We start from the raw sequence: 20,444 nt of genomic DNA, 5'->3' as shown, positions 1-20,444 counted from the left end.
TTGTAGTGTGTGACAGCTACGTGCGATTGCGATTGAACGTAAAACCGTTCATCGCATACACGTCGTTCATTTCCTTAAAATTGCACATCGGGTTGTTCAATGATCCCGAGGTACCACACATCGCAGTGTGTGACACCCCGGGAATGATGAACAGATCTTACCTACGTCCCGCGGCTCCCGGCTGCAATGCGGAAGGAAGGAGGTGAGCGGGATGTTTACGTCCCGCTTATCTCCGCCCCTCCGCTTCTATTGGTCGGCTGCCGCGTGACTTCGCTGTGACGCCGAACGTCCCTCCCACTCCAGGAAGTGGATGTTTGCCGCCCACATCGAGGTCGTATGGAGGGTAAGTACGTGTGACGGGAAATAGTTTGTGTGACACGGTCAACAAATTGAACGTGCCGCACATACGATGGGGGTGGGTACGATCGCATACGATATCGTATGTGATATCGTAAGGTGTAAAGCAGGCTTTACAGGGACTTTGGCAGCAATACTGAGGAGCAGCAGGGAATAAGATATGTTTGTTATTATTTTTATGGCACACTCTAGCCATTTAAAAAAAATCCCAGACAACTCCTCTAAGCCAAGCATTACCCAAAAGGACATACGACAAAGCCTTTAAATGTTAACTAAACTACAAAAGGTTTTATGTAGCAAAAGAAACAAATCAGACAGGACTTAGAATTTATGAAGATTTTTGTTTTCCAACAGATTCTATTACCATTCATGAAGTCCTGTGTGTTGTTATACTGTCATGGCTGAAAATGTTGGCACCCATGAAATTGTTCTAAAAAATGAAGTATTTCTCCCAGAAAACTATTGCAATTACACCTGTTCTGTTATACAGATATTTATTTCATTTTGTGTGTAGTGGAACAACACAAAAAAACAGGTAAAAAAGGCAAATTGGACATAACCTCATACAAAACCCTCAAAATGGGCCTGACAAAATTGTTGGCATCCTCAAGTTAATATTTGGTTGCACACCCTTTGGCATAAATCACTGCAATCAGTCACTTCCTAAGACCATCAGCAAGCTTCTTACACCTCTCAGCTGGAATTTTGGACCACTCTTCTTTACAAACTGCTCCAGGTCTCTCATAGTTGAAGGGTGCCTTCTCTCAACAACAATTTTAAGATCTCTCCACAGGTGTTCAATGGAATTTAGATCCAGATTCATTTTTGGCCACTTCAGAACTCTCCAGCACATTGTTTTCATCCATGTCTGGGTTCTTTTTGAAGTTTGGGGCCAATGTTCTGCATGACCTAGGAGTCAAACCCAACTTTCTGACACTGGGAACTACATTGCAGCCCAAAATCCTTTGGTAATGTGCAGATGTCATGATGTCTTGCACACAGACAAGGTACCCAGTGCCAGAGGAAGAAAAACAACCCCAAAACATAATTGAACCTCCACCATATTTGAATGTAGGTTGTAGGCCTCATTCTCTTTTCGGTAAACAGTGGAATAATGTACTTTACCAAAAAGCTCTACCTTAATCACATCTATTCACATAATGCTTTCCCAAAAGTCTTTTGACTTATTCGCCTAGTTTTGGAAAACTGCAGTCTAGCTTTTTTATGTCTCTGCAGTGCGGTCCTCATGGGTCTCATGCCATAGCGTTTCATTTAGTTAAAATGTTGACGGATTGTTTGCACTGGCACTGATGTACCCTGAGCCTGCAGGACAGCAAGAATTTCATTGGCACTTGATTGGGCCTGCTTATCCATCATCTGGACTTTTTTTTTTTTTGTTGTGTTGTCCCAATACACACAAAAAGGAATAAGCATGGGTATAACAAAACATGTAACTGCAATCAATTTCTGGAAGAGATGCTTAGTTTTCTGGAACAATCTTAAGGGTGCACAGCTTTTTTCTTCTAAATAGCATCAAATCATCAATTCTTCTAGGTACACTGGAACAGATTTTGAAATAACTACCGTATTTTTCGGACCAAAAGACACACTTTTTTTCCTCCAAATTTGGGAGGAAAGTGTGGGGTGCGTCTTATGGTCTGAAGCTGCGGGGTAGGGAGCTGTGGGGAGTCAGCGCTATGCAATGGGATCACAGGAGGCAGGGAGGGTCGCTGCTGCAGGAAGCCGGCGCTGGAGAAACCACGTGTGCCCGCTGCTTAAAGTAAGTGAATATTCATTAGCTGCTCCCCGCCCACCTCTCTCTGCAGTCAGCCGGGGTGAGGAGCAGCAAATCAATAGTTTAATGTAAACAGCGGTCACACGTGGGTTCTTCAACCCCCGGCTTCCTGCAGCGGCTGGGGAGACTGTGTGTCCGCTGTTTAGGAGGCAGGAGCAGGGAGCCGCTGCAGTCATATCTGGCCCGGAAGAACTGCAGATCACTGCACTGTCCGGGCCAGAGCACGGCATACCTTCACAGCACAGCCGCAGTCTCTGTGCTGAGGGCTCACATTACTTTCACTTTGCTCCTGCTGCCTCTGCACTAGAAACAGTCTCCCGTAGCTGAGAAGGACCTACAGTGATGTAATGCAGAGGGGTGGCCAGAGCATCACAGAACAGCACAGTGCCCTGCCTCTTCTTACATCACTGCAGGTCCTTGAGCTATGGGAGACTTTGTAATGCCAGGACCAAACTGAAGCATGGTGAGCAGCACATCAGTAAAAGTAAGGCAATAAATAATATAGTATATAAAGGCATTACTGTACACCTGGATGGGGTTGGATCATATATATTTACACACACACACACACACACACAATATACACACACACTATATACACACACACACACACACACACACACTATATAACTATATACATACACACACACACACACACACACACTATATAACTCTATATACACACACACACACACACAGTATATAACTATATATACACACACACACACACACACACACAATATAACTATATATATATATATATATATATATACACACACACACACACACACCAGATTGGAGGATCACACATATAATGATGGGGAACATACATATTCCACGATGGGGGCCATATATACCTGGAAGGTACCCAGAATGGGGGATATGAGGACAGAATTTGGGGATATTATTACCTCAGTAACACTGTCAGCAGTAAAATAACAGTGTGTCATGACCACATTCTTTTACTTTAATTTTATTTTTTTTTTATTTTTTCCTCCTCTAAAACAAGGGTGCGTCTTATAGTCCGGTGCGTCTTATAGTCCGAAAAATACGGTAATTAGAGAAGTTGTTCCAAACATCTCAGAGAACTAACCACAGATCTTCTGTGGATTTAGGCTAGTGCAATGCTTCTTTTTTTTTAATTCATATAATCCCAGACAGACTTGATGATGTTGAAATTAGGTCTTTGTGGGGCTGTGTTCTAACTTCCATGATTACTCGCCACTCTTTGAGATGAAGATATTTCTTAATAACATTGGCTGTATATTTGAGATTGTTGTCCTGCTGTAGAATGAAGTTGGAGACAGTCAGATGGGTTACGTCATGGCTAAGTGTCTGTATTTTTCAGCATTGAGGATACCATTCTTCTTCACCAAATATCAATTCCATTTGTAGATATACAGCCGCAAATTTTCAAAGAACCTCAGCCATACTTCACTATTGTGTACAGACACTTATTATTGTACCACTCCAACCTTTCAGCAAACAAACTGCCTTCTATTATAACAACATTTTTCTAATTTTGGCTAATCAGTCTAGAGCACCTGCTGCAATTTTTCTGCACCCCAATTCCTCTGTTTTCATGCACAATTGAGTTTTTTGGTGACTTCCAATTTTGGCTGCAATTCTTTTAAGAAAAACAATTTTTGCTAGACTTCTCTGAACAGTTTCAGGTGTAGCTGAGTCCCATTGGATGGTGCCAGTTCTGATCAGATTGCACTGTTGGACATTTTCCAATTTCAAAGAAAAGTAACCATGATATGTCTTCTATCTGCTGAACTAAGTTTCCTTCGCCAACCCCTGTATCCATGGTCCTCATTAAGATCTATCTTCAGCGCAAAATAGAGTACGGAATTCAGAAAAGTATGATATGACCCCCAAAGTCCCATGATCTCAACATCAAGACTTTCTAGGATTACATGACGAAACTAAATGAATTGCATAAGCCTACATTCATAGAAAATAATTTGTTAGCCAATGTCCTTAATATCCATCTTCAGCATAAAGAAGAACCAGAAGTCCTGGAAATGATGACATGGACCCAACAGAATCCTGGTCTCCATATTATTGAAAGGAATTTGTGAGTTCCGGAATGATCTCTATAAATACGTGATCCAGCACTTCCAAGTGAAGTGTAGTCCGTGTACATGGAATATATTTTATATTTGTGTGACGCCCTGGACTAGTCAGGTCGTCCCAGGTAGTCCCATGCACACCCCCCCCTCCCTAAAAAGCTGACCGCAGCCAAACTTAAAAATCTTGTCACCACCCTCCAGGTTTGATGTCCACACCAGGGGGGTGGAGCCAGGCGGTTGGCTCCACCCACCGAGGAGTTCACAGGCCTTGAGGCGGGAAAAAGGACACTAGTTTGAGAGAGTAGCTTTGACAGTGGAGGAGAGAAGTGGAGTTCAAGGGCAGACCTGTGATCAGGCCTGCCAATAGTCTACTCAGGTGGCTGGGTTTGAGCCCAGTCACCTCTGGGAAGGATGCAAATTTGGTATAGGTGGTCTCCTTGACTGGAGCCTGCCCTTCCCGTGGTTGTTCCTTCCCGGTGAAAGACCTGGCTAGTTTCCTGGCAGCGTTGAGAAACACGTGATGGTGTCTCTGTGGCTTTCTTATTTGCATACTTCCCAGGGGGCGTTGCTCTAGAATCACTGCATTGAGAAACACGTGATGGTGTCTCCGCAGTGGATATGTTGATCTATAAACAATTCGTGTCGGTTGCTTACCCAATGTAGCTGCAATTAGCAAAGCAAGATATGGTTTCAAAAGTAACGTGGTAACAATTTAAAATATAACTTTTAATAGTTTATAATAAAAGAAATTTTTGACCACACAACATAAAAGGTTGTAAAACCAACCTAAATAACTAGGGCCCGAAACAGGCTCCTACTATTACCAAATTAGGACACAGGCACGGTAGGAAAGTCACCCACCGTAACCGTAAAAGTAAGGTGACCAGACAGAGTAGTCACCCTAATATGCACACCGAGATATACCGCACTTCAATATACAGTGCTCAAAACAATCACTAGGACAAATAGTTAGGTCCTGCTGTGGTAAATAAATAATGCAAAAGGTTGTCCAATAGAGGGGGGGGGCAGACCCTTCAGCCTCACAATACCCCTCAAATGGCAACACTCTGATCTTAGTTTGTGCTTAGACCTCCCAACACGTTTCTTAATTCACTTAGTCATCAGGGGACTGTGGTCAAGAAACCAAGGGCTGCAAGAAACGAGCAGTATTGTCAGAATCAAATAGAGCAAACATAAGTGCATTAAGAGTCACAGCATATATCTAGAGAACATATCCCTACCTTCAGTATGAAGCAGACTTCCTGCATGGTGTGTCAGGGCATGGCATAAAGCACAGGGCTTTGAATTTGCCGCCCTTAAATATCCTGTGGGAGTGTTAGAATGTCGTCCCACGTCAGAGGTCCCGCCCAACCACATGTCTCTCCACAAACAAACAGTACGGGACGTTTAACATTGGTACCGCCCATAGGCAGGTTTCCTGATAACCCCCAAGAATCTGGAGCAAGGGAGTGACACCCACCATCTCACCGCTCCAATAGTGAGCACATTCCCACACACCGGCGTCAGCCAGGGCGACGCCCACCATCGCGTTGCTGAAGGCAGTAACAGACGCCCATGTTACCGGCTGAGGCCACGCCCCCACGATGAACGTCACAGGCCTGACGCTACACTGTACCGCCCCTACAGTGACGTGTATGCTCACCAAGGGGACGCACAGGGCAGACGTCATGCGGGCACTGCTCACGCCCCTTAATTAGCCTCGTCGGCCAGCCGCTCCCACAGCAGTAGCAGACGCCCCCATCCCATGTCACCGACTAAGGCCACGCCCCCTCACGGAGTCTTACAGGCCTGACGCTGCACAATACCGCCCATACAGTGACGTGTGTGCTTGTCCATGTAGACGCCCCTGGGCGGACGTCGTCCAGACACTGCTCTCCACTTCTCCATTAACCCCATGAGGTGGCCGCTTCAACCAGGCACTTAGGAGTTTAGACCAATTCCACCACCGCATCACCCATTAATAGTGGGAGCGTTTACATCAAAATAAAAAGGGGCATAAAACGATGCTTTGTTAAGTGCCGAACGCTACCCACTAAAGGGTACCCACCTATATAAACAGGCAGGGTAACAACCAATAGTCAGGATGTTAGTCCCTATGATAAAAAAGGGAATACCAGTATGAACAATTGGTGCCCATATAATTCATGATAGTGGTGCCTGGGTAAAAATTATAGGGGTGGGGAGGGGGGGAGAGAGAGAGGGATTGGAGGAGGGGGGGTGGATTGTGTGTGGGTGGGTATGGGGAGGGGGGGGGAAAGGGAAACAATAGGAGATGTTATAAAAGGAAAGAAGGTTGAATATATGCTAGACTCAACAGGTCCCAAACAATAACCCCTCGCCGAGAGAAGGAGGGGAAAAAAGGGGGACACGTAAATCGGATAAGCGACTACTCACAAACAGGTAAAAATGACAAGGGAAGAAGGCAATGAATAATTTCCACAAAGAAATTCCCAAAAAAGACCCTATGTGAAGAAATTTGAAAAATATATTGGAGAAAAAACTTCAAAAGAAATCCATTTTTGAAATTTTTTTTCATATCTAGAGAGCGCAAAAGGGTACGGACCCGGCGAGGGAGAGGGAAGGGGAAGAAGTATCCCTACACTGCCCTGCTCTATTTCCTACCTACCGACGGAGTGTAACAACACCATAAAGTACCGGGTGCCCCCGTTCCACGGCGGCTTTCCCTGAAAACCCTATGCAGCCCTACAATTTACAAGAAGCAACCAAATGTTAAGATCTCATTAAGGCCTAGTGGTGTTTGTGTTTTAAGTGTGTGGATCCATCTACATTCACGTTGGAGGATCTTTCGGTCCCAATCTCCACCACGGACCGGATAGTTGATGAGGTCAATGCCCATGAAGACAAGGCCCGAAACATCCCCATTGTGCATAGTTGCTACATGTTTCGCCAAGGGGGTGTCTCTTTTGTTGGCTATATCTCTGAGATGTTCTCCAACCCGCCTCCTGAACTCCCTGCTCGTCTTTCCCACATACTCGAGGCCACAAATACATCTGACCTTGTAAATCACGCCTCTCGAGCGGCAGTTGATGAAAGCCCTGATGTGGAAGGAGTCCCCTGTTACTGAGCTGGAGAAGGTTTTGCCAGTCTGTATGTGTGGGCACGCAATACATCCACTACATCTGAAACAACCTTTGAAATCTGAGTGTAGCCAACTAGTCTCACGTGGGCGAACAAAGTGGCTATGAACAACCCTGTCCCCAATAGAGCGGCCCCTTCTATAGGTGCATTTAGGATATGTTCCCACTGCATCGCCGATGTCGATATCCATTTGCAAAATGGGCCAATGCCTCTCAAGAATCTTCCGTATCTCCGCAGAACAGTTATTAAACGTGGAGATAAACCGGAATTTTCCTTCTGTCATTTCGTTCTTCTTGGGGGAAGGGACCAGTAGACATGCCCTCTGTCTTGATTGTGCTGTCCGGAAAGCCTGGGAGAGGATATAATCAGGGTATCCTCTCTCCTTGAAGTGGCTACGCAAATCAACCGCTTGTCTAGAAAAAGTTAGGGAATTAGAGCAGTTCCGCCGTGCTCTCAAGTACTGGCCTTTGGGGATCCCAGCCCTAAGAGATCTGGGATGGTTGCTTTCCCATCACAAAAGTGAATTTGAAGAAGTTGGTTTGCGGAAAGTACTAGTTGTCAATGTTCCGTCTCCATTCTTAGTAACCAGGATGTCCAAAAAAGATATTTCCCTATCGTCACTTTGTGCTGTAAAGTGCAAACCCAGAGGGTTGTGATTAATGGCAGAGACAAACTGTGAGAAGGTCTCCTTTGTTCCCCGCCACAACACGAACACGTCGTCTATGTAGCGGGTCCACAACACGATCCTGTCCAAATCAAACGGGGAACACTCCCCAAAGACTAGGTTCTCCTCCCACCAACCCAGAAGCAAGTTGGCATAAGAAGGTGCACATGGACAACCCATGGCAGTGCCTCTGAGTTGGTGGAAGAAGGACCCGTCAAAGAGAAAGAAATTCCTCGTTAGGCAAAAGCAAAGTAGCCTAATCAGCCACGTGTTGTGTCTAACAAGATGGCAGCCCCACCCTCTCAAAAAATATTCCACCACTCTTAACCCGTCACTGTGTACAATGGAAGAATAAAGAGCCTCCACATCAATCGAACACAGTAAGGTTTCCTTATCAAGTTCCACACCCTCAATCTTCCTCAGAAAATCCGTGGAATCTAGGGTGAAGGAATTTAGAGCACTCACGAATGGTTTAAAAACCTGATCAAGATAGGTACCAATATCTTGACAAAGGCCTCCCACCCCGGAGACTATCGGTCTGCCCTTCAGGGGTGTGAGGCCCTTGTGGATCTTGGGGAGACAGTAGAATGTAGCCAGAGTCGGGTGCAAGGGAAGCAGGAAATCGAATTCATTTTTATCAATGAGCTTAGCTTTTAACCCTTCTAATAGTAGTTCCTTGAGTTCTAACTTGAACTCATTGAGGGGATTGCTCGTCAATTTCTTGTAGTTATTTTTGTCTTTAAGAATAGTGAGACACATATCCCTGTACTGCTCCAAATCCAACACCACCACGTTGCCTCCCTTGTCAGAGCTCTTGATGATAATTGAGCGGTCCTGTTCAAGGGTCAACAGGGCTGTCATCTCTAATTTGTTAAGGTTAAACAACTTTCGCTTCTTTTTATGGGCCAACAACTCAAAATCCTTAGAGACCTGTTCAACGAACACATCAATTGTGGACTGGTCAAACAGATTAGGGGGCATACGGGTGCTCTTATTCTTCAAAGATGTAAACGGACCCTCACCACACAAATTTGGGTCAGGGTCTGACAAGTTATAGAGCAGACGTATGTCCCCCAAAAGGTCCTCTGGTACTCCCAACTCCTTACTGGTGTGCTGCTCCTCCTTCACGAAATGTTTGTGCCACTTGAGCTTCCTGGCAAAAAGGTGTAAATCCTTGATGCCATCAAACAAGTGGAAGTCTGAAGTGGGAGGTCTAAGCACAAACTAAGGTCAGAGTGTTGCCATTTGAGGGGTATTGTGAGGCTGAAGGGTCTGCCCCCCCCCTCTATTGGACAACCTTTTGCATTATTTATTTACCACAGCAGGACCTAACTATTGGTCCTAGTGACTGTTTTGAGCACTGTATATTGAAGTGCGGTATATCTCGGTGTGCATATTAGGGTGACAACTCTGTCTGGTCACCTTACTTTTACGGTTACGGTGGGTGACTTTCCTACCATGCCTGTGTCCTAATTTGGTAATAGTAGGAGCCTGTTTCGGGCCCTAGTTATTTAGGTTGGTTTTACAACCTTTTATGTTGTGTGGTCAAAAATTTCTTTTATTATAAACTATTAAAAGTTATATTTTAAATTGTTACCACGTTACTTTAGAAACCATATCTTGCTTTGCTAATTGCAGTGGATATGTTGATCTCCCTAAGGTCAACAATGCTTGCTTAAGTAGTCTTTTACTAGGCATTGCCCCCACTAGCCAGATTCCTACTCCACACTGATGAGGGGCAAATACCCCGAAACGGCTGTCTGTGGATGGATACCATGTTTGGTATAGGTGGTCTCCTTGACTGGAGCCTGCCCTTCCCGTGGTTGTTCCTTCCCGGTGAAAAACCTGGCTAGTTTCCTGGCAGCATTGAGAAACACGTGATGGTGTCTCCGCGGCTTTCTTATTTGCATACTTCCCAGGGGGCGTTGCTCTAGAATAACTGCGTTGAGAAACACGTGATGGTGTCTCCGCAGTGGATATGTTGATCTCCCTAAGGTCAACAATGCTTGCTTAAGTACCTCTGGCAAGGAGGCAGACGGTGGTGGCCGCCTACAGGAGCTGGGATTACAGCCGGTGGAACCGTAGGGACCGGGGTCGGGCGGTGGCCCGCCGGTACCAAACCGGGGAACCGATTGGAAACCGGAGCACCAGGAGGGGTACTCAGACCCAGTACGAAGCCCCGAACCGACAGGGCCGAGTCAAATCAACTGATTGAGGACTGGACTTAAGGACCTTTCCCACACAAGACCCGTTAGAAGACAACAGCCCAACCATACAGGGTAAAGCCACCGCCAAGGCAGAGAGACCCAAAGGGCCAGCGTCTGCGGGAAAATAGGGCTCTTCCGACACCCAGCAAGCCGGGGAGAGGACTACCGTTGCTTAGGCATAGGAGTCAAACATTCACACAAAGAGGTGCAGGAGAAAGGCGGAAACCACCAACCTGATAAGGGAGACGCTGCAGCCGGCTGCGGGCCCTGTTCATCATCCCGTTTGGTTTACCAGAGATTCCAGTGTATTGTGTCATAGTGAGTACACCAGTGCCTTCGGGGCCGCGCACCGGGCCGCACCGCAACAGCCTCCAGTAGGCACCCGCTCCCATGCCTCAGCACCTCCCTCGGGCCCTCGGGACCATCATTCCTCTACCCACGGAGGCGTCAACACCATCCCCGGGAGGCCCAGTTAACGGCAGTGGTGGTGTCCATCTACTCACCACAACCGGTGGGTGGCGTCATGAACTTACATCCCTTACAAACAACCGTGGCCCCGGCCGTGGAACTCCCCACCGAAATCCCTGCGTGTAGCGCCAACCCCCCTTGCAGAGCGACGTGACCCTCGGGTCCGTGAGGAGCTCGAACCACCCACCGTACGAGCACGGATCCGAGCGGCTCGGCGGTCGCAGCCGAGCCCGCGGGGCGGTACATTTGAATAAAGAAGAGTTTTATACTTACAAGTGTTGGATTGTGTATTTAAGGAGACCATTCTGGATCTCATAGACTTCTTTCAAAATTCGCCTGTGGTCCAGCAGGTTCCTTGCACTTTGTATGGTTGGGACGCTCATTGGAATGCTATGGTGACCTACAGTTTTGTTCTCCCTTTGTGTCAACATCTGTGAAGGATTAGATAAAGCAACAGAATAATTTTTTTTCAATCCTAAATCCACAGAAAATCTGTGGTTAATGCAGAGATGTTTGGAAAACTTTCCTGTAGAGTTCCTGCCTAAAATGTCTGAACAGTACTGAATATATACACTAAATCCGATTTACTTACCATCCGGATAACTTTACTTTTTTGCTTTTTTTCAGCTTGCACTGGATACGCAGTATTGGACATGGATAAACCATTTTGTCATTTGGGGCTCACTTGTTTTCTATATTGTTTTTTCTTTGCTTTGGGGAGGAATCGTCTGGTAAGTTTATACAGAGCACAATAAAATGCTTATTATTCACCTTTGACGTAGTTGGATACATACATTCTGAAGACCGAAATGGCAGAAATATGTAATATTGCTCACCAGTCATGTCGTGAAACACAATCCAACTATTCTGTACTGTAAACACATTGAATTTTTATCAGTTTAGTCAGCCCTTCTACTTTTGCAAGACAGAATGCTAGCCACAGGACTTGTTCTAATAGTTATGTGCATTTTAAATCTGAATATCATATACAGTAGATTGAGCGGGCGCTGAAAAAAACAACACAATGTCACATGATCTGTGTCTTACACTATGGGGAAATTGAAGGAGTGTTGCCGATTCGGGAGGTATTCACTTTTTTTTTTAATATCTGTGACAGATTACAGTTACTAAGAAGATTATGCCCAGCAGTGTACAATCCCTTTAATTATGACTCTTCGTGTCTCAATATATTACTAATGCCACTTTATGCTTTTATATATTAATAATGCGCCCCTTTTACATGCTATTACTACCCATTTTGCATATTTATACATTAAAGGAAATCTGTTACCAGGTCTTTACTACCTCATCAAGAGCAGCATAATATAGGAACAGACGTGCTGATTCCAACGATGTATCACTTAGTTTACTGGGTGCAATAGTTGTGACATAAAAGGGTTTAGATGTAGTATTCAGCAGTGCTCAGAAAGCTAACCCCTCCCACATTACAGCTTTCTGTGTACATTGTATATTGACAGTAAGCTGCTAATCAGTGTTGGGGGCGTGATTGGACCAGGTCTCAAGGGCCCTAGTCCAGGTATTGTAAATCAACTGCTGATCAAACATTCATGGAGACCACCATAACCACCATATTAAGTTGCCCTTTTAGTCAATATCCAACTTTTTGACAAGTTTAAAGATATGACAAGGGAAATACCAAGGCCAGATGTCCATCCACAGACAGCTGTTTCGGGTTTTGCCCCTCATCAGTGTGGAATAGGATTCAATATGGTGGTTATGGTGGTCTCCTAAAAAGCGCGACTCCTTGGCTAGGTCCTCCCCAGAGGGTTATCTGGCTATTTTCCATGTCGAGACTCCTAACAGAGGCTCCACGGACCTTTTTGATTTGCATACTTCCCAGGGGGCAATGCACCTAGGATTTCACGGCATTGAGCGCCTTTGTTGGCTGCCGGCAGTGTTTTCTCTCTCTGGTCTTCCAGAGATCAGTGTTTTTGTCTTGTTGGTCTACTAGGCATTGCTCCCACATGGCCAGAATCCTACTCCACACTGATGAGGGGCAATACCCCGAAACAGCGGTCTGTGGACGGATACCTGGCCTTGGTATTTCCCTTGTCATATCTTTAAACTTGTTAAGAGTTGGATATTGACTAAAAGGGCCACTTAATATGGTGGTTATGGTGGTCTCCTAAAAAGAGCCACTCCTTGGCTACGTCCTTCCCGGAGGGATATCTGGCTATTTTTCCGTGTTGAGACTTCTAACAGAGGCTCCACGGACCTTTTTGATTTGAGCTCTCTAATTAGCAGGTTTGATGAAACTTCAGTTTCTGCAGAAACAGTGCAGTGATTAAAACACAACGAGTATTTGGTGTGTGTTGATACTGTTCTAAAAATACAGGTCCAACAAAATGAGTGGGATTCCTAGAAATGTCATATAACCGGTACATGATTTTATCAATAAAGTTTAATAAAAGCTAAATAGGCGGAAGAATCCAAGCAAAGCAGTTTTTGTTTAAAACATGACATGCCAAAAAGAGACTTAAAGGGGTATTCCCATCTCCAAGATCCTATCTATGATTATATGTAGTAGGTGTAATAATATTAGCAAATACCTCCAGTTAGAAATGTAGTATAGTTCTCCTGACATAGCTATGTCACTTACCTCATGTTCAGGCCACATAGGACCTTAAGTATCCATGGTTACGACCTCTAGCAACTAACTAACTAAGGCCTACATTCCACTTACGTTTTGCATGGATGAGTGCAATCTGATAAAACATCAAATTGCACTCGCACCAGTGTAAAACTATGAGGCAGGGTCCATCTACAATTGATTTCTCATGCCACATTGGCCTGAAATGTGAATCGCAGCACGCTGCGTAAGGCAGCAAGTCTCGGCTCACACAACGCCACACAAATCTATGGGAGCGTGTGAAACATCGCACTGCAAGACTCATATATGTGATAACTAGGGAATAACAAAATACATGCACATAGACTGTCCCTATAAAACTTAAATACTTTACTAAATCACTTAAAACCACACCGTGATTACTAAAAGTGCACAGGATAGATTGCTAGCCCTCAATAGCTGCACCTATCTGTGCACTGCCTTACAGCGGGGGTTGGCACCCTAAAAATGCGATGTGGCGCCTCCACTCCGCGACGACTCTCCCTGCTGCCCCTGAAGTCCCTGCCGGAAAAAAGGTGCAGTGCCTAAGATAAGTGCAACAAATAAATTGGTGTGGCAGGTGGACAGTAGGGAGGAAAATTCAAAAACTTATCTCATTGATATGAATAAAATAGTAATTTCAAGCCTCAACGCGTTTCTCCCAGAAGTGGGTTCCTCAGGAGGCCAATAGTAAACTACAATGGTGGTTCAGGAAAACCCTCTGTAGCCTGATGGCTGATTCAAAGAGGGGATCCTATAGAAACAACAAGATACATATAATGCATATCAGATATGGTCTAATTAACCAGCAATGGAATCAGAGTCAAACAAGCATAAAAAGTTGTAGAAGCACATACCTGATGATAAATAGCACACTGCAGACCCAAATAGTGCTGGTGTCCAAGGGAAAAACTCCCTATTCAATGAGATCACATCTCACATTTCATCTGATCGCAGTGAGATGTACGTACGCAGAGACAGGCTGTGGAGGAGATGGAGAAAGTGCTACCTCCCTCTTCTCCGCAGCTGTGATACGATCACAAGATCGCATCACAGTCGCATGACCCTCGGCTCACACTCGCAGCAGAGAGTCATAAGCATATTGCTTCCGATGCTCTCGCATCAGAAGCTATGCGCATGCAAGTGGGACCAATGCCTAACTGTGACTATATGCATGGTCGTAACCATGGATACCTAATGTCCTGCAATGCCCTGAACCTGAAGAAAGAGATATGGGGAATCAGAAGAATTATACAACATTTCTATTTGGAGATATTTGCTGATATTATTATTATTATTATTATTATTATTATTATTATTATTACGAGGGGCTGATGAGAAAGTCTTTTTGGCTTTGTGATCCTCTTTGTTTCTATGGTAACAAATGTTACATTACATGAAAGCCTTATGTGTTTAATATATGTTTTCAAAATGTTGTGTTTGTTGCTTATGGCAACAGTGTTCTAAGCAAGTGGTGGGAAAACAAAATGGCGGAGTCTAATGCGATATTCACAGCAACTGAGAGCAGAGGAGTCATAAAATTTCTTGTTTTCGCAAAGAAAGTCTACAAAGGATATTCATGGTGATATATCACAGACATTGGGGGATCAATGCCCTTCATATTCCACAGTTAAGAACTGGATTGCCAAATTTAATACAGGCCACTTCAGCAACAATGATGAGGTACGTTCTGGGTGACCAAGAGTAGTGGTTGTTCCAGAAATCGTCGATGCTGTGCACAACCACATACTAGAGAATCAACAAATTTAAGCTAAAGCAATAGCAGACATCATGGGGATTTCCCGTGAACGTTTGTGTCATTATCCATAAACATTCGGACATGAAGAAGCTATCTGCAAAGTGGGTTCACCTCTGAAGGCCAAAAGGCGCGGCAAGCTGGCCAAAAGAATCTTGTTCCTGCAAGACAACTCTGCTCACACTGCACAAGCGACCACGGCAAAACTGGCAGAGCTAGTTGACCACCCACCTTATTCAACAAATCTAGCTCCCTCGGACTATCATCTTTTACCAAACCTGAAGAAACGCCTCGAGGGTACCAAATTTCACACCATTTTTGATGCCATGGCTGCTACGGATGCCTGGTTTGAGGCACAACCGAAATCCTTCTTTTTGCTAGGCTTAGGGCGCGCTCACATCAGTGGTATTTTGCCGCAAACCGGATCCTTCATAAATGCGTTTCAGTTCCATTCATTTACAATGGAATCGCAGCAAGATGCGCGCATGCGGTTGTGTATGCCGCACGCAACCGCATGTCACCGCATCTTGCCGCACTTCCATTGTAAATGAATGGAACTGAAACGCATTTATGACAGATCCGGTTTTGCGGCAAAATACCGCTAATGTGAGCGCGGCCTCACAGAACTTGGAATACGGATGTAAGAAGTGTGTTGAGATCTCAGTGGAGAGTATGTGGAATAAATGTAAAATTTTATCATCCTATCTCGTTTCTTTTTGGGTAAAACCAAAGACTTATCAGCAGCCCCTCGTAGTATTATTATTATTATTATTATTATTATTATTACTATTATTACACCCACTACATATAAGGATAGGATATTAGAGATGGTAATACACCTATGGACTATTCTGACTTCAGGTTTTCGTTTTTTACTGTTGCACATTATCCATGGCGCAGTTTTGTCAGTAAAGTTGCTGTACAGTTAATGGCTTTTGAAATAAAATGCCTGGAGGATATAATTTAATTATTCACACTCTGCTCCTTAGCTGGTGCGCTATTACTGTGCTCACTGCACACTTGCATTGTGTTACAGGTGGTTCATGTCTTGTATTCTCAGCATCTGAAAACAGCTTGGGAATTTCCATATTTATCTCATCCAATTTTCAGGACAAAAAAGTCAAACTTTTTGCACAAATCTATTTTTAATGTGTGCAGGACTTAGCGTCAGGAGGAAAGCCATCCGAAGCTTTACATAGTTACACCAATTTCCTACATAAACTATAGTATCTGATATAATAAAGAGCTGACTTATTGTTTAAAAAAGAATGCAGAATTTCACCTTTAAGAAAACGAGGTCCTAAGTGTCTCTAATGGAGCATACTTTCTGGATTGTAAAATCCCGGCATGCAGGGCAGGTATCCACAACACTGTGTGCCTAGCTAGATCTCACTCTTTGCACTAACCCTACCGTGCCATGTACTGTATAAAGAATTTACTGACTGGTAAGTGCGCTAATGGGGTTACTGTTCGGTAACAGCCTGGTAAAGTACGCGGCAGCGTTCAGGTAATCTTGTTCTTTCACTGTTTGCCGCATTAGAGAGCGTGCAGTTTGGACTAGCCGCTTGGTTATGCCACTGGTCCAAATGTTCAGTGTGGAGGAGCTCATTACCCAAGAAGCTGGGGAACTCCTGAAGAAATAAGATGATTAGATGAGCCCTTTAATTGATTTGGTATTTGTTAAATTTTCTTCTCTTTTCATAGAGAAAAATATTTTTCATCTTTATTGATATCAGTATTCAATCTGCGTGCCCATTTGTTACACCAACTGCAATGTATCAGTAAAAATCGGATGCAATACAGATGACCTGCATGGGATCCGATTTTTTTTTTCTTCAGCACATCCATAGACTTGAATAGGGGAGTCTCATCCGCAATACAGAACGGACATGCTGCAATTTTTCTTTTTCCCCCTCAGGACATTTGGTTGTTTGAAAAAAACTGTCACAACATTGGTCCAAGTGTGAGCGGTCAGTTTTTTTCACAGAACTCTCTCGGATTTAAAATACGGTCGTGTATTATCTATATATATATATATAATTGCCTTATTCTGTCTGTCTGTCTTGCTCCAAAACGACGTCATTACAGTGCCAACCGTCACATTGGCCGCTCAGCTTGGCCCCGCCCCCTGCACACATTGGCCGCTCGGCCCCACCTCCCGCACACATTGGCCGCTTGGCCCTGCCCCTCGCACACATTGGCCGCTCGGCCCCGTCCCCCGCACACTATGGGCTCCTATACACCTCCCCCCAGGACTACTCCACCTATTAGACACCTCCCCCCGGACTACTCCACCTATTAGACACCTCCCTCCAGGACTACTCCTCCTATTATACTCCTCTCTCCCCAGGACTACTCCTCCTATTATACTCCTCTCCCCCAGAACTATTCCTCCTATTATACTCCTCACCCCCCAGAACTACTCCTCCTATTATACTCCTCTCCTCCCAGGACTACTCCTCCTATTATACTCCTCTCTCCCCAGGACTACTCCTCCTATTATACTCCTCTCCCCCCAGGACTACTCCTCCTATTATACTCCTCTCCCCCCAGGACTACTCCTCCTATTATACTCCTCTCCTCCCAGGACTACTCCCCCTATTATCCTCCTCTCCCCCCAGGACTACTCCTCATATTATCCTCCTCTCTCCCCAGGACTACTCCTCCTATTATACTCCTCTCCCCCCAGGACTACTCCTCCTATTATACTCCTCTCCCCCCAGGACTACTCCTCCTATTATACTCCTCTCCTCCCAGGACTACTCCCCCTATTATCCTCCTCTCCCCCCAGGACTACTCCTCATATTATCCTCCTCTCTCCCCAGGACTACTCCTCCTATTATACTCCTCTCCCCTCAGGACTACTCCCCCTATTATCCTCCTCTCCCCCCAGGACTACTCCTCATATTATCCTCCTCTCTCTCCAGGACTACTCCTCCTATTATACTCCTCACCTCCAGGACTACTCCTCCTATTATACTCCTCACCTCCAGGACTACTCCTCCTATTATACGCCTCACCTCCAGGACTCCTCCTCCTATTATACTCCTCTCTCCCCAGGACTACTCCTCCTATTATACGCCTCACCTCCAGGACTCCTCCTCCTATTATACTCCTCTCTCTCCAGGACTACTCCTCCTATTATACTCCTCTCTCCCCAGGACTACTCCTCCTATTATCCTCCTCTCACCACAGGACTACTCCTCCTATTATCCTCCTCTCACCCCAGGACTACTCCTCCTATTATACTCCTCACCTCCAGGACTACTCCGCCTATTATACTCCTCACCTCCAGGACTACTCCTCCTATTATACGCCTCACCTCCAGGACTCCTCCTCCTATTATACTCCTCTCTCCCCAGGACTACTCCTCCTATTATACTCCTCTCCTCCCAGAACTACTCCTCCTATTATACTCCTCTCTCCCCAGGACTACTCCTCCTATTATACTCTTCTACCCCAGAACTCCTCCTATTATACTCCTCTCTCCCCAGAACTACTCCTCCTATTATACTCCTCTCTTCCCAGGACTACTCCTCCTATTATACTCCTCACCTCCAGGACTACTCCTCCTATTATACTCCTCACCTCCAGGACTACTCCTATTATACTCATCTCTCCCCTGGACTACTCCTCCTATTATACTCCTCTACCCCTGGACTACTCCTCCTATTATACTCCTCTCTCCCCAGAACTACTCCTCCTATTATACTCCTCTCTCCCCAGGACTACTCTTCCTATTATACTCCTCTACCCCAGAACTCCTCCTATTATACTCCTCTCTCCCCAGAACTACTCCTCCTATTATACTCCTCTCTCCCCAGGACTACTCCTCCTATTATACTCCTCACCTCCAGAACTACTCCTCCTATTATACTCCTCACCTGCAGGACTACTCCTCCTATTATACTCCTCACTTCCTGGACTACTCCTCCTATTATACTCATCTCTCCCCTGGACTACTCCTCCTATTATACTCCTCCTCTCTCCCCTGGACTACTCCTCCTATTATACTCCTCCTATTATAGTCCTCCTATTATACTCCTCTCTGAGGGGTGCGTAGCATGGGGGGATGGAGCACGATGGGGGGTGCGCAGCATGGGGGGGATGAAGCACGATGGGGGGTGCGCAGCATGGGGGATGGAGCATGATGGGGGTGCACACCTCCCCCCAAAACACACACACCGCCACACACGCACCGCACAACACACCACACACATACTGGGAACCACAAACCCCGCCCTACACAGACACCCACACACACAGACAACGCTGCACACACACAACACCCAACACACAAACACTGCGGCACACACAAATATATGCACACACCGCGCAACACACACATACCCACACAAACTGTGCAACACACACAGCACCACACACACAACGCTGCAGACACACAGCGCTCCACAAACAACGCAACACACACAACGCAACACACAATCAACACCGCTCTCACACACACCCATACTCAGACAACACCCAGAACATTTACAGCGCCCTACACAAACCCTTGGCAACTACACACAACAACATCTATATTATATATAACAAAAATCATACATTAACTACACAATAAATTCTAGAATACCCGATGCGTTAGAATCGGGCCACCATCTAGTACCATTATAACAGTGCGTAATTATGACATCTTCAACTGATACAAAAAATAACCTTTAGCCTATAATCCATCACATATAATATATATGTAGGCAGGCAGACAGTCACAAGGGATTATACAGCCATACTGGATTGTAAGTAAGCACACCAGGCTCAACAACAACAAATTGAGGACCTGAACATAGAGGGACACATAGCTAGGGGTACACATAGGGGAACAGATAGGACAAATAGATTATGGATGAATGGATGGACAGAGAGATAGGAGAGATAGGAAAGATAAAAATAATATATAGATGGATGGTTAGTTGGACAGATAAATGGACAGATAAAAGACTAGATTATATATTTTTTAACCTATATTTTTGTTCTTTTTAAGAGAATGTGACCTCAGATTATATGTTATTCATTACATATTTTGGGTAGGGGATAACTTGTGATTTTGAGAATAACAATTTTAATGATGTAGTTTAATAAAAATTACGTTTCAACAAGACTCCTTTTGTCATCAGATCATTAAGTAAAATAGCGTTTGGCTAATGTATTTTCTTCCTATTTTAGGCCTTTTCTCAATTATCAGAGGATGTATTATGTGTTCATGCAAATGTTGGCCAGTGGTCCTGCATGGCTGGGCATTATTCTTCTAATTACAGTCAGTCTCCTCCCTGATGTTCTCAAGAAGGTCATATGCAGACAGTTGTGGCCTACAGCTACAGAAAGGATCCAGGTAATTTACCTTCCCTATTACTA

General features: G+C 45.0%; 1 protein-coding gene across 5 annotated transcripts in view; it reads left to right on the top strand.

The window, feature by feature from the left end:
- ATP11A (ATPase phospholipid transporting 11A) overlaps positions 1-20,444 on the top strand; it is a 241,958-nt gene that overhangs the window by 209,903 nt on the left and 11,611 nt on the right. For all 5 annotated transcript variants that reach the window (XM_075336655.1, XM_075336659.1, XM_075336656.1 and 2 more), the window contains 2 exons: positions 11,314-11,417; positions 20,256-20,421. In XM_075336655.1, coding sequence (XP_075192770.1) covers positions 11,314-11,417; positions 20,256-20,421 — 270 coding nt within the window. The remainder of the gene's footprint in view (positions 1-11,313; positions 11,418-20,255; positions 20,422-20,444) is intronic.

Source organism: Anomaloglossus baeobatrachus, chromosome 2, assembly GCF_048569485.1.
Source record: "Anomaloglossus baeobatrachus isolate aAnoBae1 chromosome 2, aAnoBae1.hap1, whole genome shotgun sequence".
In the NCBI taxonomy this organism is placed as follows: Eukaryota; Metazoa; Chordata; class Amphibia; order Anura; family Aromobatidae; genus Anomaloglossus; species Anomaloglossus baeobatrachus.
This window is presented reverse-complemented; position numbering and strand designations above follow the sequence as displayed.